The sequence below is a fragment of the Leuresthes tenuis genome, unplaced genomic scaffold (genome assembly GCF_036924035.1).
Source record: "Leuresthes tenuis unplaced genomic scaffold, fLeuTen1.0.hap1 SCAF_11, whole genome shotgun sequence".
Classification (NCBI taxonomy): Eukaryota; Metazoa; Chordata; class Actinopteri; order Atheriniformes; family Atherinopsidae; genus Leuresthes; species Leuresthes tenuis.
Window position 1 is genome coordinate 23874477 of NW_027325365.1, and position 15480 is coordinate 23889956.

Sequence of the window (15480 nt, forward strand, 5' to 3'; positions counted from 1 at the left end):
CTGACTGGATCGATCCTTCCGGATAAAGTACGATTTACTGATTCTTCGTTTCATTGAGAATATCCAGCTTCGAGATCCTTTCCATCCTAAAAGCGGAACGGACTGTGTCGGGGTAAAACTTGCAGATGACATTCTAAGATCAAACCAAACCACAGTGAGGGCTGTCACAGACGGACTAATATGAGCAGGTTTGATATTGGGAGGATCACACATGAACCTTATTTGGTGCTGATAAGTCCGTGACCTTTCCCAACAAAATGCTTTTCCCACAGATTCCTCCTCCTTATACCAGGACAAACAGGTTTATGTCAAAGGTTTTTATTGCTTTGTTGCCTACACAGCTCATGTCAGTCATGTGATTAAGTCGCCGCTCTGCTGTGCGACCAGCAACCAACGAGCTTCTTTCCAGAAGAAAAGCAAGCGGCGTAACAACAGATTTTATTTGATTTTATTTCATAGCTACAGTTTAAAAGTAGGACCATGGTTATAAATAAACTTACAACAATTAAATCACAACTACAGAGTTCTACAGGAGGGAAGTGAGATCTAAAACCAGCTTTTTAAAATGAGGAGCGTTTTCTATAAAAGTGGCGGAAACGCTTCGCGCTGAGCTTGGAAAAGGAGCGAGCTTTCTGTCAGAAAACCAACGGTACTTTGCTAGAAGAACCAGATGCAAAAATAATCACTTGTCATTTGTGTTTTAGTCAGTTTAAAAACGCACGAGGCTCTGTTTCGAAAGCATTGCATATTAGTACGATCAGTGGTTAGAACACTGTACATTTATGGGTTCTACAGTTTTGTGTGTATTCTGGAATGTAAATGAAGCTGAACGAGATATCTCGGAACTATAAAGTTTGGTTTACCTTAGATATTCTCAATTGCCACATTATGGCAGGGCTCTTCCCGCCAAATTTGTTCCCTTTTAACTCAAATGGAGCTACACTCTGTAAATATAACTACTCTCTTCTCAAAAACTACAAGGTGCGTGTGCACAGTTTTCCTGAGGTTTTCAGTGCGAATCTGCCCGCAGCTGCAGGTACAGCCGACTGAGTGTGTGGGGTCCCGTCTTTGAGATGAGTGTCACTGTGGAGCCGGCGCCTGGGATGTCAGTTCTGGGGGGTGGAGTACAAAGTGTGGTGCTGCTGGCTCTGGTCTGGAGGATTGTTGGCAAACAGCAGAGGAGCGGTTTCTGATCCATACCAGCTAGAAACGAACAAAGAACATTTTAAAAAGCTACTTAGGATATCGTGAGGATTTAAAGTGATTAGCTGGCTCGTTCCTGGTAGTACCCTGAATTTGAAGGTGCCCCACGAGCCCATGGAACAGGTATGTCTTCATCACTGCCTTGAGGGTCATCGAAGAAATAAGGACGAGGTAGGACTCTGTTGTTGATGGCCATGCCGCTGGTCTGTGACAACACCGAATGACACCAGTTGTTAAAGTACCACAGAACTAATGTTTCACAGGTGGACATTCAGCCGCACTCATCACCTCCTGAGCAGGCCGGCGGACTCTGAAGATGAGAATGAGCAGGCTGGTGGGGAGAAGCTCCCATATAAAGAGGATGGCGCCGAACGCCAGGTAGCCTCTGTCGCCAAGATCACTCTGCAGGTCCGCCTGAAAACAAGCACGCACATCGTGGAGGCATTGTTCTTTCTACGATCTGTGAACATTAAATTATCAGGGCCTGCCGCTCCCCAGAGATAAAAACAACCACACGACCGTTACGGATCATTTCGCAGGAGACGATTACCTGGTCGGAGACGTTGTACCAGTCAAAGTTGAAGGGCTCCACCCGATGGTTCTGGCACAGAATGAGAGCCGTCAGGTTGTAGCAGGCGCGGCTGGCAAATAAGAGGATGACCGCAGCTCCAAGTGCTGCTGTGCGGCACACCGTGGTCCCCTGGACAAGTAAAACAGATCAGAGTTCCCAAAACTGCCGCCAAGAGAGCTCGGTTCATCTGTGCTGCACTTCAAAAGCATCTGCATTAATAAGACTTTTAGTCTCTGGATCCTCCAGTCCCCAGAACGCAACCAAATGCAAGCTTGCTGCTAAATACTGCCACACTTCCAGCTGTCAACACTGACTTGATTATAAAGACTACGTACGAAAGCTGAGATAAGCCCAGTGACGTCAGAGTGATGTCACTGAGGTCATTCTCCAGAGGCACAGAAGACACTACACTGGCTGGTCAGGACTGATCATAAGCAGAAATCCTAAGTATTACTGCAGTCATTCCTGCATTTCATTATCGCATCACTCAGGGGACGGCACCTTGCTGACCAGGTAGGAGCTGGTGGAGCGCGAGTGTCGGGTCAGGAGCAGCAGCAGGGTGGCCAGCAGCACTGCATCCAGGATGAACAGCAAGTCGTTGACTATAACCCGAACCAGGACCAGCGTCCAGGTCCTCTGCCCCGTCTCACCCCTGCTGCCTCGGTCTCCCAGAGCTGCACACACCGCGTTGACGCTGAGGAAGATGATGCTCAGCGCGCCGTACACGCACCGTGCAGCCCATCTGAGGATTACACAAAGGTCTTCTAAAAATGGAATAAAAACTTACATTTGTCATTTTTAATTAGTCTCGGCCCCTTATGGAACAGACACAAGTGGAAATATTCTCTGTGGCTTCGCTTACCAACTTCGTATTTAGAAAATATAAACTCATTTTAAATTTGCTGTCAGCAACACACACAAAAACACAAGGTGGCAAACACAGAGAATATGCAAGATTAACTGGAGATGGGTCAGGGTGTCAGGATTGGGTATAAAAGGAGGCTTCCACTGGTCTGCGAACACACTGAAAATCATTTTAAAAAAACAGAATATTTTTATTACTGTAAAGTTAAACTTACAGTCTTCTGTTCATTGCTGAGCTGTACGTTTCTTTCACTTTGAGTAAAACCTGCAAGAGGAGAGGAAGCCAGAATAAAGACCCGAGTGAACAGAAACATTAGACTTGAAGAATGAAACTGGTAGCAAACAAGACGTGTTTTTCAGCTGGTGTCGCAGTCTCTTTGCTGCCCGGCCCTACCTGAGTAAAATACAGGTTGATAAGGCTGAGAGTGAAGAACTGCAGACACACAGGGAAGCAGTAGAGCAGCCAGTACACCGCCACAGGGAGGTGGTTGGCTTCCACGGCGTTGTGGAAGTAAAAGGAGAACAGGGTGGTGCGTAGGGCGGCCCAGAGTAGGCAGAGGAACAGAAAGACACTCTGGTAGCTCCATCTCTTGTGTCTGTAGAGGTGGAGCAGCCACAGCTGTGCGTAGACCACCAGGAAGAGCCCCGCGTACGAAGTGGTGTAGAGGATAGTGAAGCCGAGCTGGACCGATGGGGCGACGGCCGGGTGCAGGGGGACCGGCGGAGGCGGGGTGGAGGAGTTGGGAGGAGGGGCAGCTGTGACTGGAGCTTCCATTGGAGCAGTGCTGGGATTAATGGACTGTCATCATCCCAGGAAAGCCTTCCTGCTTGAAGGGTTTACATGGAAGACCTGAGGGGGGCAGGAGCACATTCACAAAAGGTCAGCCGATAATGATCAGACCACTTTTTTTTAAGCACTTATCGACAGATTTGGCATGAATCTAACCGAACCACGGGCTTCACCCCATGTGTGCTGAAACGTGGCTCAGCGCTGTGATTAAACCAGCTCTCCTGAGGACCACCCCACGAAAGACTCAACTGCCTAATATTAGCCTCCTCATTTGTCCACATGGCCTGTGTCCCAGAACTTGTTCACAGCCAAATATTCTGAAAGACGACTCAGTTTCTAAACTGCAGCAGAAGGAGAGAGGAGGACGCCTCTCCTCATCTCCTCTTTCTTTGCCTGTCCTCAACTCTTCCGATCGCACCTCTGGTGGGAGGAATTTAGACGGGGGAGAGAAGAGGAGTCAAAGAATCGGACCTTTTTAGTTCCGACAGCTGCAAAAGGAACCACAGCAGGGAAAAGGTGATCTGCTTGTTTCTACGAATCCCCCCCAAAAATGTACGGAATCCAGCGGATATCTATACTTTTAGTCAGACTTTGGCTTCTAACTTCTGTGACAAGCAGGGAAGGTTAATGGGTGTTGTGTGTGTGTGTGTGTGTGTGGGGGGGGGGGGGGTCCCATATAAAGCATGGATGAGGAAGTGTGAACATATTCAGATTCTAGGCAACACAACACTTTACAAACAGGGCTACCGCAAACCCTCCCCTGTGACTTGAGCTCAGCAGGATACAACCACGTACGGGTGATAGAGAGCTGGAGCGGAACCATCACTGACCTACACCCATTTGGGCTGAAAACATAAAGAACCAAGGATTGTGTTTACAGTTTTGTTCTTTCACTTCCTATATCAATCACGAGTTACGTGACCGTTTTATTTCCAGCGTTGCTTTACAGCGATGAAAACAGGTTTTACTGCCCGGAGGAACAACTACACGAAGGAGCAGTTTACATGAAGGACAGCCAAACAGCAGCATCACTTCAAATTCGACTTTTAAAACGCTTTGACGTTCACGATGTCACGCGCCAATGCTGATTTACATACTACATAGTTACGTTATTATACGGGTACACACATTATTCTAATAACAGCCCAGTAACGTACGAGCACACGCAGTTCCGACAAATAAATACCCAGCGTTATATAACACTTCAGACATATACCACGGGCTTAATTTGATTATATTGTTATTTTCCTTGTATTCTCAAAGCGTCACAACCCCCGTGTATATTCATGTAACCTTTGAAACCTCTGAAATCCAGCTCGCCTGTCTTTACTTTGGTCTGAGGAAGATAAACAACCGGCTGTCAGTTCAAGGTACTGAACCGCAGATAGGCTAACTGAGGCTAACTTTGACAACTACCGCGAATATTACACATTTCCGCCATACTCTGCCAGCCTCGCTGTGCTTACTCGCACGAGTCGGTAAAAATTCAAGCGCTGGGTATTCATTTTGACGGCGGTAACAGACCTTTTTTCAGGTGAATGTCGAACTCCAGGATGAGCAGCCGACGACGCTAATTCCTCTTTTCCGTGTGTGATCTGCGTTACGTCGGATGGGCGGAGCCTCTGTTCTGATTCCAACCGCCAATCAGCGGTTACAGGAAATCGCGGTTTCTTCAAGTTGTTGTTTACTTGTCTCATAAAGTAAGACGCATTCAAAATCCCATCATTGCATCGATTTCCCAAAGGCCAACGTGAACGGTGTTTCGATCGCTCTCCCTGAACCTCAATGGAGGTTTAGTCCCACACAGCTCGGTATTAGCCGTGTATTCGCCGCAATCGGCTTTCATCAGAATTACGGGCAAACGTGACTGCCATTTACGTTCCGTTCCGTCCGTTAGCCTCGTGGCACGAAGGTGCTGCATTATTAAAGCGTTCCGGTATGCCGATGGTACTGCGGTCCAGACGGTCCATCCACCCCGCTGAAGCGAGCGAGGTCGAGTTACAGGCAACACCGAGAAGGTCGACCCGCCTTCAGGGGAGAGTTGAGTACGAGGTGGGTACTTTTATTACTCAGCCTTTCCGCCTCAACTTCCTCCGCAGTTGAGAACTTAACAAACGGCCACGTAGCTCGCTCGCTAACGTCAACGACGTTAGCTGTTATATTCGGTGAACATACTCTAAAAGGATTACACAGCGATTGTACGGCTTTCAGCTGCCACCCTTTAATGGTAAACGCTTTACGAATTTGTTTTATTTCAATGATTATCCTTTCCGAGCTAACCTAAACGGCACCTTGAGGGAGAACCTTCGCTACAGCCCCAAAGTTATTGTACAGTAACTTGTAAATTACTGCATTATGGTAAGATTTTTTTCTTGCTTTCTGGGGCTATTTGTGAGTCAGCAATACCACAGACTTTATTTTCAAGAATATATAAATTGTATCCTCCTTTCACTGGCATGATAAAACTGACACCAGTCTGTAAGTATGGCATTGTGGAACGCATACAGTAATTACTGCCTTGTTCCAGTCGCATGTCCTTTATTAACTGAGTTTCTAACCGATGCTGTCCTCTCAGGAGTCAGATGAGTCAGACTCTTCTGAGTCTGCCCCAAATCGAGTGATGGAGAGACATCCGAGTGAGCTGCTGGAGGAGGAAGCTGCTGAGGAGGCAGCTCTAACGGTAAGCTATAATTCACCGGTACTCACTCCTTTGGCTGTTGGCCGCTGCTCTGCAGAGGCAGGAAAAGCAGAGCTACCTATGAGGCCTGGGTGTGGCAGAGCTCTTATTTGAACAGCCCCGTGGGGGAAAGAAGTAAGGCTTTGTGACCTTGTCTGCGCTGCTGCAGCTTTACCAGGAAATCCAACCAGGCTGCTGCAGAAGTGTCAGGCCCAATCAAATATTAAACCTCTGAGTAACTCCCTAATGGAGCAGCTCGGCTAATACTGTAGATTTAAGATAAGTACAAACTTTATAGTACATCTACGTGGACTTGAAGACTCGAAATGATAATGTAGCTGCTGATAAAGTATTATACAGCATTGTTTTCAAAATGTCAGACTCTCCATAAAGTAGAAAAAACAAGTTAGTGATTGACAAATAGTTGAAGCCCTGTTATGTAATTGAAAATAGTACAAACACCACATATAAAATGTTTACATTGAGAAAATTTGGACTATTATTAAAATAATATCTGCTCACTTTATATTTATATTTTCAAAACCTACTTGGTAGAACTTAAAGTGCTTTTCAGAATTACGGAGGCAACTTGAAGAATATCTGCTGCTCAACAGTTCAGACCTTCATTTGTCATGTTTTTTTATTTTTATTCTTGCTTTATTTAGCATCAGTCTAGACCGCAGGCAGGTTAGTTTAGCACATAGACTCTTTTACTACTAAGCCGTGCTGTTGTAATACATCCAGTATGTGGTTTGGTATTATCTTGCTGAAATAAGCAAAGCCTTCCCTGAAAGAGACGCCAGTGGCAGCTCAGAGGCGCATCAGTGGTGCATTAACTTTAACCCCTCATTTTGTCCCTGTACTTTCACACAAAGCACACGGAAGGCGCGTCAGTCCCCCCTTCAAGCAGACTGTGCAAACGTTTGAGTTTGTCTGTTTTTAATATCGTGCTGCGGACGTGAAGGTCACAGCACTCCATGCTAGCTGTATGCTTTGTCACCTGCGCGCAGAGATTTCTCCAGCTTCTCTGAATTATTTCATGTATTGTAGACGATCAAAACATTTGGGATGTTGTCTTTGTACTATTGGGAGTTGAAAGTAGGTTTAATATTTGAAAATCATTGCGTTCTGTTTCATTAAAACATTAAGAATCCCGACTCTTTGGAAACTTGAGTTGTGTTGCTTTAATGAAAATCAGTGAAAATAGCCGCCTGTCAATAAATCAGTTATACTTTTAAGTTTATACCTCCACGGACAACCTCTTTCAACCATCTCATGCATATCCTTGTAGCATATTTATTCATTCATTGTGACGGTGTTTTTCAATGACAAAATGTCGCCTCGTGATGTTTTGATGATGCTATCTATGATATAGATAGCCTGGTATCGTAAAGTGGACTAATTGTAAGGCCTGGCAATGTCAGTGCAGGCAGTCCCGGGCAATGAAATATTAAATATGGCCTTTTATTTAGTCATTTCTTTCTTTCTTTTTTTAGGAGCATACTTTTTAAAGTTGCAGTTGGTAACTTGAATAAAAGTCACTTCTTGTGATATTATACTGTGGATGTACACTACTGTGCAGAAATGTTGAGAAATCGTTTCCATGGAGCCAGACCTTCCTGAGATCTCTAAAAGAGGTCTTGAGCAATGACTCTCCAGGCTTTCTGAAACTGTTAAACTCTTTTTTTCACTCACTTTCAGAGGAATGTGTTTTTTGCTTGTTAAGCCCTTTAAAACAGTCCCATGAGTCACTCCAGAGTAAAAAAAAAAATGCATCTAGCTCAAGGGATGAACACATAACGGACAACTTGGCAAAACACATATTTCAGATTGTATCTTTAGCCAGCACATATTGACGCTGCGCATTCTGTCGGCGGGCATGCTTGTTTTGAATGTGAACCGCTGTTGCCCTGGCAACAGAGTTTGATTGCTCAGTGTGATCGCCATCAAAACTTTAAACGATGCTGTAGCCGTGGTAGCGCTGCTGTCATGTGTGTAAACAAATCCTGCGGTGGAAAAGCTGAGGCGCACCTGTGAGGGGGAGCTCATTTAAATAGGCGTGTCTGCTCTCGTCATCGCTGTGCTGTGGATGGTCATTTTCACTTTAGTTTTCAAAGGGACCTATCTTCAAGGAGAAACCACTTGAGAATTCTGAGTTTGGAAGCGTGAGTTGATTTGGTTGAGTTGGTTTCTTCGCGCATGAGTGTTTTGCTCTGATGCCGTTTAGCTTGACTGGTGGAAACACGGCGTTGTGGATACTCAGATTGTGCTTTTTTGTCTTCCTCAGGAGCTGAAGCATTGCAGCATTTTGCTGGATCGTTTCCATGCTGATGACGGAGCTGTGAAAAAAGATCCAGAGGAGAAAGAAGACATGAATCGCAAAGGGGGGAAACCCGTCTCTCGAATCCCTACTTTCCAGAAGAGGCCCGTCAGTGGCAGTCAGAGCACGGAGCTTCCTGCTCCCAAAAAGGACGCTCCTGTCCATGCAGCTCAGCCTCCTGAGAAAACTGCGAGTGGAAGCGTGGAGGCGTCAAAGTCCAAACCGCCAGACGTAAGAGAGACGGCCCGCCCGCCGCCAACGGCCCGCGTCCCCAAAGTCGGCCATGAAGCCCCCTCCATGTTCGACTGCTCAGAACAAACCACTGCAGCAGGTCAGAGTCCTGCGGTTTCTGCACCCAGAAGTTGGGCTTTGTCTGAGTCTCTCCAGTCTCCTCTTATGACTGCAAGCCCCAGGCCTGCTCTCAGACCAGAGGAAGACACGAGCAAAACCTCCGAAACTGAAGCTGACCCAACGCCAGACGCTCCTGCAAGCTACCTTCCAAGCGAGGGCTCTCTCAGTCAGAAGCCACAGCAGCACACCAAGATTGCCCTCACCGCCTCTGGAGACACTGAAAAGTCTGCAGAGAACGTCCACAGCTCTGCGGTCAGCCAGGTGGAGGCTATTATGGACGAAGAACCACCGTGGGAGACGGAGCCGATGGAGATTGCCGAACTGAAAGACAGCAGATCTTCATCGGACGCTGAATACGAGGGAGATTCGGCAGCTGAACCATCTGAGGGCCACATGGAGGAGCAGCGTGAACCGATCATCAGCCAATCAGAGTGTCCAGATCTCTCAGAGAAAAAGGCAAACACTACTGTGGCACCAGAGGAGCCTGCTAAAGTGAGCTCAGCCAAGTCGACTAAGGTGAGTTATGTTGCTATTGGTTACTGACTTCTCCCTCTAATACAAGTGGGGCTGTTTTCATGCTGGTTTTATCTGCATCGTTCAAATACGATGGGAATCCCACCGCACCCTGCATGAACAGCTTGGGAATGCCTATGATTTACTGCAGCTGTGAGTGTGATGTGACCCATTGGTCCATGAATTAGAATATCACCCGTCTTATTTCACAGAGCTCGGGACGCTCCAGTTTTATGTTCTTCTGCTTCCTCCCCACCGCCTTGCTGGTTCTGGGAGGGTTCGGTCAGCACATCTGGCACTACGGGCTTCCCCAGTCTGTGGCTCAGCTCACGGCTCAGCTGGAGCTGCACTGGCTGGACGGCTTCGGCTTGGTATCGGAGCCTTGTAGCACAGACTGTCGGCAAGTAGCATTAACCCACGGGTCTATCTTTAAGGCCCGTTTAGCTCTAAGGGGCAGTCAGCTCTATTCTCCTTAGAAGACTCGTAACAAGAAAAAGGTTCTGGAAGCATGATTAAAGCTGTGTGTGAATTGTAACGTCCCCTCTCTGTTGTTCAGCGTGCATCTAGTGGAGAGCATCCCTGTCGACCTCTACCAGTCCTCTCCTCCGCCTGGGCCGAGCATCGCAGACAGGTGGCTGCATCTGCTGGACAAGGCCAACAGCTCGGTCCACATCGCTGCTTTCTACTTCACACTGCGAGGCAGCGATTTGGATTCCGCTGTCCCCACTGACTCTCAGGTCAGTACAGTGGCAGGCACAGGGCTCATGGATGGAATGATATAAATCCAGTCATTATGAAGGTGTCCATTTGTGTTTTGCAGGGAAGAAAAGTCTTTGAGCAGATGAAGCAGCTTGAATCCAAAGGTGTAAAACTCCAGATTGCAGTTAACGCCCCCCAGAGGTCGACCAAAGATACATCCGAGTTATCCGCGGCAGGTGAGTTCATCATTTAGTTACCGGCTCGGTTTTTGTGTTTTTGGCACAGTAAATTTGGGGAGTTGTTGGGCACCTCTGGATTCACCCTCCATGCTGTCCGGCAGGCGCAGAGGTCAGAGAGGTGGACCTCCAGGCCGTGACTGGAGGCATCGTCCACACCAAGCTGTGGGTGGTCGACCAGAAGCACTTGTATTTGGGCAGTGCCAACATGGACTGGCGCTCTCTGAGTCAGGTACGGCAGCTTTTTGTGGACAAAACAGAGGGAAAAAAACCTGCATCTTCAAACTCATCCTCACTAATCCCCCGTTTAGAGCCACTTTTCCGTTTATCCGTGACCACACAGCATTTTTAAGTGGAAGGCAGAGAAGTGCATTAACTGTCCAGCATGTTGATGATGTCACATTCAGTTTACGGCGTGAACTTTAACCTCCGGTAAAAGCTTTTCCTACAGATAACACAGACAGAGCAGCAGCGATGTAGAGGTTATTGGGTTAGCTTTAAAGGAACTGTATGATAAACCTGATTAACCGTGACACCGATTCATGGACAACGATTTTATTCATGTGTACGGTAAAGCTGCTGCTGTCTTCAACCCCTGGCAAAAGAAAAAAGCAATCGCCTCACTTGGAAGATTTTCATCTCCTCATGTCCCAGCATCATCTCCGTCTCCGGTATAGATTCATCACTGAATATCACTTTAATCCAATCATCCACAGCCCACGACTGCTTCTCTGTAGCACGCTCTATCCCTGTTTTCTCGTGTTAGGGATTGTTTTCATTTCCTTCATTTCCCCCGTTATTCCCCCTGATTTCCTCCGATTTGATCCCAAACACTGACCACTGTCTTTGTTCCCTGGCAGCTCTCTTGTTGGAGCCACATTTCCTTTCAGTCAGCCAGCTGCAACAGTATATTAAACTCTGCCGACACCTTTATCTGCACACTGATTTGAATATTTAGCCCTGTGCAGATAATTGTTTGAAAATGGCAAATTACATGGTGATTTCTTTCATTTTAATTTTTATGTTTTGTTTGCCAGGGGTTGTATGAATTATGTCTTAAAGCAGCTGGTCAAGTCTCCATTTTATCATTTAATGTGAAAATACCATCTAAACATATAAAACTTTACACGACTCAAACAGTCGGGATTAACCCTGAGGCCTGTTCGGTGCAGCAGAACTGCACTGCTTTGAGGTTAAACCTTCTTCCTGGAGCAGGCCTCAGTGGATGCAGCCGCTGTGTGTGTGTGTGCTCGCTCAGTCTCGCTGTGAATCGTGTGTGTAGCAGCTATGAAACGGTGTGTGTGCTCGCTCAGTCTCGCTGTGAATCGTGTGTGTAGCAGCTATGAAACGGTGTGTGTGCTCGCTCAGTCTCGCTGTGAATCGTGTGTGTAGCAGCTATAAAACGGTGTGTGTGCTCGCTCAGTCTCGCTGTGAATCGTGTGTGTAGCAGCTATAAAACGGTGTGTGTGCTCGCTCAGTCTCGCTGTGAATCGTGTGTGTAGCAGCTATAAAACGGTGTGTGTGCTCGCTCAGTCTCGCTGTGAATCGTGTGTGTAGCAGCTATAAAACGGTGTGTGTGCTCGCTCAGTCTCGCTGTGAATCGTGTGTGTAGCAGCTATGAAACGGTGTGTGTGCTCGCTCAGTCTCGCTGTGAATCGTGTGTGTAGCAGCTATAAAACGGTGTGTGTGCTCGCTCAGTCTCGCTGTGAATCGTGTGTGTAGCAGCTATAAAACGGTGTGTGTGCTCGCTCAGTCTCGCTGTGAATCGTGTGTGTAGCAGCTATAAAACGGTGTGTGTGCTCGCTCAGTCTCGCTGTGAATCGTGTGTGTAGCAGCTATGAAACGGTGTGTGTGCTCGCTCAGTCTCGCTGTGAATCGTGTGTGTAGCAGCTATAAAACGGTGTGTGTGCTCTGTGGGACAAAAGGTGAAGGAGGTGGGCCTGTCGGTGGAGGACTGCAGCTGCCTGGCTCAGGATGCCTTTCGGATCTTCGGGGTGTACTGGAGCATCGGGGGGGCCAACAACGGCTCCCTGCCGCTGTACTGGCCCGCCCGACTCTCTGCCCTGTCCAGCTCGGAGAAACCTCTGCATCTGAAGCTCAACGGAGTCCCTGCTCGGGTCTACCTATCTGTGAGTTGACTCAACGCTCTTTAGCACACTGTAGAAGGAGGTGTCTTTGCTGGGGTTTGGTTCTGTAGCATTAATCATTAAATCCTCAGGCCGACATTAAAAAATCATAGAGGTCTTCATATAAGGTGGTGTTAGTGTAAGTGGAGAATGGTAACAGCTGCTATGCAACAGGCTCACCAGTCTGTCTCAACCGCAGAACCTGCAGACAACCTGTTCTACCACCTTAAATTCATTCCCAGCATTAAACTTATAGACATCAGGAAATGAACCTGACAGTTAAGGTTACAGTTTGCTTATAACATTTTGGACATGAAGATGACAGTACCAAGCTGTAACAGACAGTCTGCGTTATCCAGTGCAGTCCACTGGTGACGGCCATTTGCATCACTTTGGTTTTTGGGGCAACAATGGTTCAGAACAGCTATAGAGATCGAACAAAAGTGATGTTTACCTTTAAGGTGGGGATACTGGTTTCAGGTTCGCTCCCATGTGCTGTATGATGATAGAATAATCTGTGCTAGCTAAGATCCTGAGGACATTAGGACAATAGTACTGACTGTGTAAAGGATGTCTGTCTGCGGTGACTCCCATGATCCTCTCTGCCTCTCCTACAGAGCTCTCCTCCACAAATCTCAGCCCGTGGCCGCTCTGACGATCTTTCCACCATCTTGTCCATCATCGATGATGCTGAGAAGTTCATCCACATCTCTGTCATGGACTACCTCCCGCTGTCTGAGTTCACCAAGCCGCTCAGGTAGATTCCGCTCTGAGCTGATTCCAGATCCATTCCTGAAACATCAAGGTGTTTCCAAACTTATGTCGCTTACCTGGACACACACACAGACCTCTTTGAGTTAGATATGACTCTGTCCTGGTCGCCCACTCCCAGGTTCTGGCCCGCCATCGACACAAGTCTGCGAGCTGCGGCGTGCACCAGAGGCGTTCAGGTCAGACTGATGGTCAGCTGCTGGGGGCACTCGCCTGCCTCCATGTTCACCTTCCTGCAGTCACTGCTGGTGCTCAGCAGGCCTCCACTGGAATGCAACATTGATGTGGTACAGTCTTTGCTTCCTTAACGGCTCCGACATCAAACGGAGCAACGGAGAGCGTTCCTCAATCCTGCTTTTTGTCTCTTTTGTAGAAAATCTTTACGGTGCCTTCAACAGTAGAGCAGAGGAAGATCCCGTTTGCACGAGTCAATCACGCCAAGTACATGGTCACAGACAGAGTGGTCTATATAGGTATGCTGACAACGCTTTCTGAAATATTACCAGTGCTTTTCTCTTCTTGTTTGGCTGAGTGGTTACTCAAACTCAGAGGGCAGATTTCTTTTTACTCAGTAGTTCTCACCTACACCTCAGACAATGACAAATTAGCTCATTTAAACACTTAAAATGTGGGAACGTCCACACGGTTTACCCTCTCCGAACGAGACCGTGTGACACCGATGTTTATGCCCGCAGGGACGTCCAACTGGTCAGAAAACTACTTCACCCAGACTGCTGGCGTAGGCTTGGTGGTGAACCAGACGGGCTCCGTGGTCGGAGAAGGCCAGCAGACCCTGCAGAGCCAAGCAGAGGAGCTCTTCCTCAGGGACTGGGACTCCGTGTACGCCAGCCAGCTCTCCGTTGACAACGCAAACGTCTGCCCTCACTGAGGGGGTCCGCAGCTCAATAAAGCGCCCTGCGTTGTAGACGAGCTCCTGGCTCGAAGCTCCCCGCCACTTGAACTTTAGTTTACTTGTGCAGATTCAGTTTGCCGCGAGCAAAGATATGGTGTTTAACGCTGCCTCTTGTTTCATTGCTACTGGCCGGTTGCCATTTTCTGTATATAATTGCATTTTTCGTATTTAGTTTTCTAAAAGGTGTTCTTTTTATACTCTGATTCTCTCACGGTTTGAGGTGCAAAGGGTTTGCACATTTTATGCCTGGAGCATTTTGTATATTTTCCCTCAAAAAAAACCAAAAACATTTGCCAAGTTTAGCCGTTTCATGCAGGGAAATACATTTCCAAAGAGGTGCACACGCCACAGCCGTGTTTCCGCTGCAGCTCCTAATGTTTGTGTGCATTTGATATCCTATCCTATTAGCTCTCAGAAATCCAGTTTGCATGGGTACCACTTAAAAAAAAAAACAGAAGAAGTGTCCGTGTTGCTCCCTGCTGCACCGCTTCCTCTGTCAGCACATTACCAGGCTCTGCTATTGTATGTTTGACATCCTCTTCCCCTCATCGGCACACACGTGTTGAAGTGTTCAACAAAGGAACCTCCGGCCTCCTCTGGAAGAAACACTACATCACCGACAAACAGAGCAGCTCACTGGATGTTTTCAGTAGAAATAAAATCTGCTCCTGCAAAAATCGGTGCTCATTGGGAGTTTCATTCATTTTTATTTAGTGGATTGTTTTTCCTACAAAACGTGATGATCTCTGCTCAGTTTACAATTCATCAATTTCTTTTTAATCGTATGAAATAGATGCTCAGAGTCCCAATAGTGAAGGGGACCCAACGTCCACAGGCCTGCCAATGGATCCACAGTGCTGGTGAATCTGTGCACAGTGGTGCTTTAAAGGTACACTGTGTAGAATATTAGCAGTTCCTGTTTGTAAACCTGCCCCTTTCTCCCCCTACGATTCAGTCATGCTGCTTTTGATGTACCTTGAAGGTAGGTTTTGAATGTCGGAACTCAGAACACCACAGAAAGCTGTTGTTTACTAAGCTATTAGTAGCCTTTTGGAGAAACTTTACCCAACACTAAGAAATTAGTTACATATTGTGGCCAAAATTTAAAAAAAAAAAAAGGTGTATTTCAAGCCACGGGACCCACAACATGAGCAGTACGGGGCCTTTTTCAAAGATCTAAAAGAACAAGTTCATAGATCTTCAGCATTTCTGCTGAGGTTCAAGGTTCAGGGTAGATCAGACAAATGGAACTCCACTGAAGTGTTGCTCCTCCCCGACACTGGCGTGCTCATCAGAGCTGCCTACAGACTGTTGAAAACCAGGAAGTCTGCTTTAGCCTTAGTTTTTTTTTCTTTGTGCCTTCAGAATAATATCAGAATGTTTTATTCAATCCTTTTGTTGTGACAATCTGAGCTCACGTGATCGCCGCAGCTCAGAATCTTTTCG

At 47.1% G+C, this 15480-nt stretch overlaps 2 protein-coding genes across 5 annotated transcripts; one reads left to right on the top strand and one right to left on the bottom strand.

The window, feature by feature from the left end:
- Positions 1–302: 302 nt before the first annotated feature.
- Positions 303–5111, bottom strand: gpr137 (G protein-coupled receptor 137). Of its 2 annotated transcripts, none has more exons than XM_072396205.1 (8): positions 4953–5111; positions 3033–3488; positions 2854–2903; positions 2285–2516; positions 1754–1903; positions 1492–1617; positions 1290–1408; positions 303–1203 (listed from the first exon to the last, which is right to left on the bottom strand). In XM_072396205.1, exons 2-8 carry the CDS (start codon positions 3411–3413, stop codon positions 1107–1109), a joined length of 1155 nt encoding a protein of 384 aa, XP_072252306.1. In that variant the 5' UTR covers positions 3414–3488; positions 4953–5111; the 3' UTR covers positions 303–1106. The 2 variants fall into 2 exon arrangements, with proteins under 2 accessions (XP_072252306.1, XP_072252305.1); XM_072396204.1 differs by having other exon boundaries at positions 2276–2516.
- Positions 5112–5154: 43 nt separating this feature from the next.
- Positions 5155–14711, top strand: pld7 (phospholipase D family, member 7). Of its 3 annotated transcripts, none has more exons than XM_072396201.1 (12): positions 5155–5480; positions 6004–6108; positions 8393–9292; positions 9502–9689; positions 9846–10026; positions 10110–10224; positions 10329–10456; positions 12150–12353; positions 12968–13107; positions 13243–13408; positions 13495–13594; positions 13817–14711. In XM_072396201.1, exons 1-12 carry the CDS (start codon positions 5367–5369, stop codon positions 14008–14010), a joined length of 2535 nt encoding a protein of 844 aa, XP_072252302.1. In that variant the 5' UTR covers positions 5155–5366; the 3' UTR covers positions 14011–14711. The 3 variants fall into 3 exon arrangements, with proteins under 3 accessions (XP_072252302.1, XP_072252303.1, XP_072252304.1); XM_072396203.1 differs by lacking the exon at positions 5155–5480 and adding an exon at positions 5665–5786; XM_072396202.1 differs by lacking the exon at positions 6004–6108.
- The last annotated feature ends 769 nt before the right edge of the window (positions 14712–15480 follow it).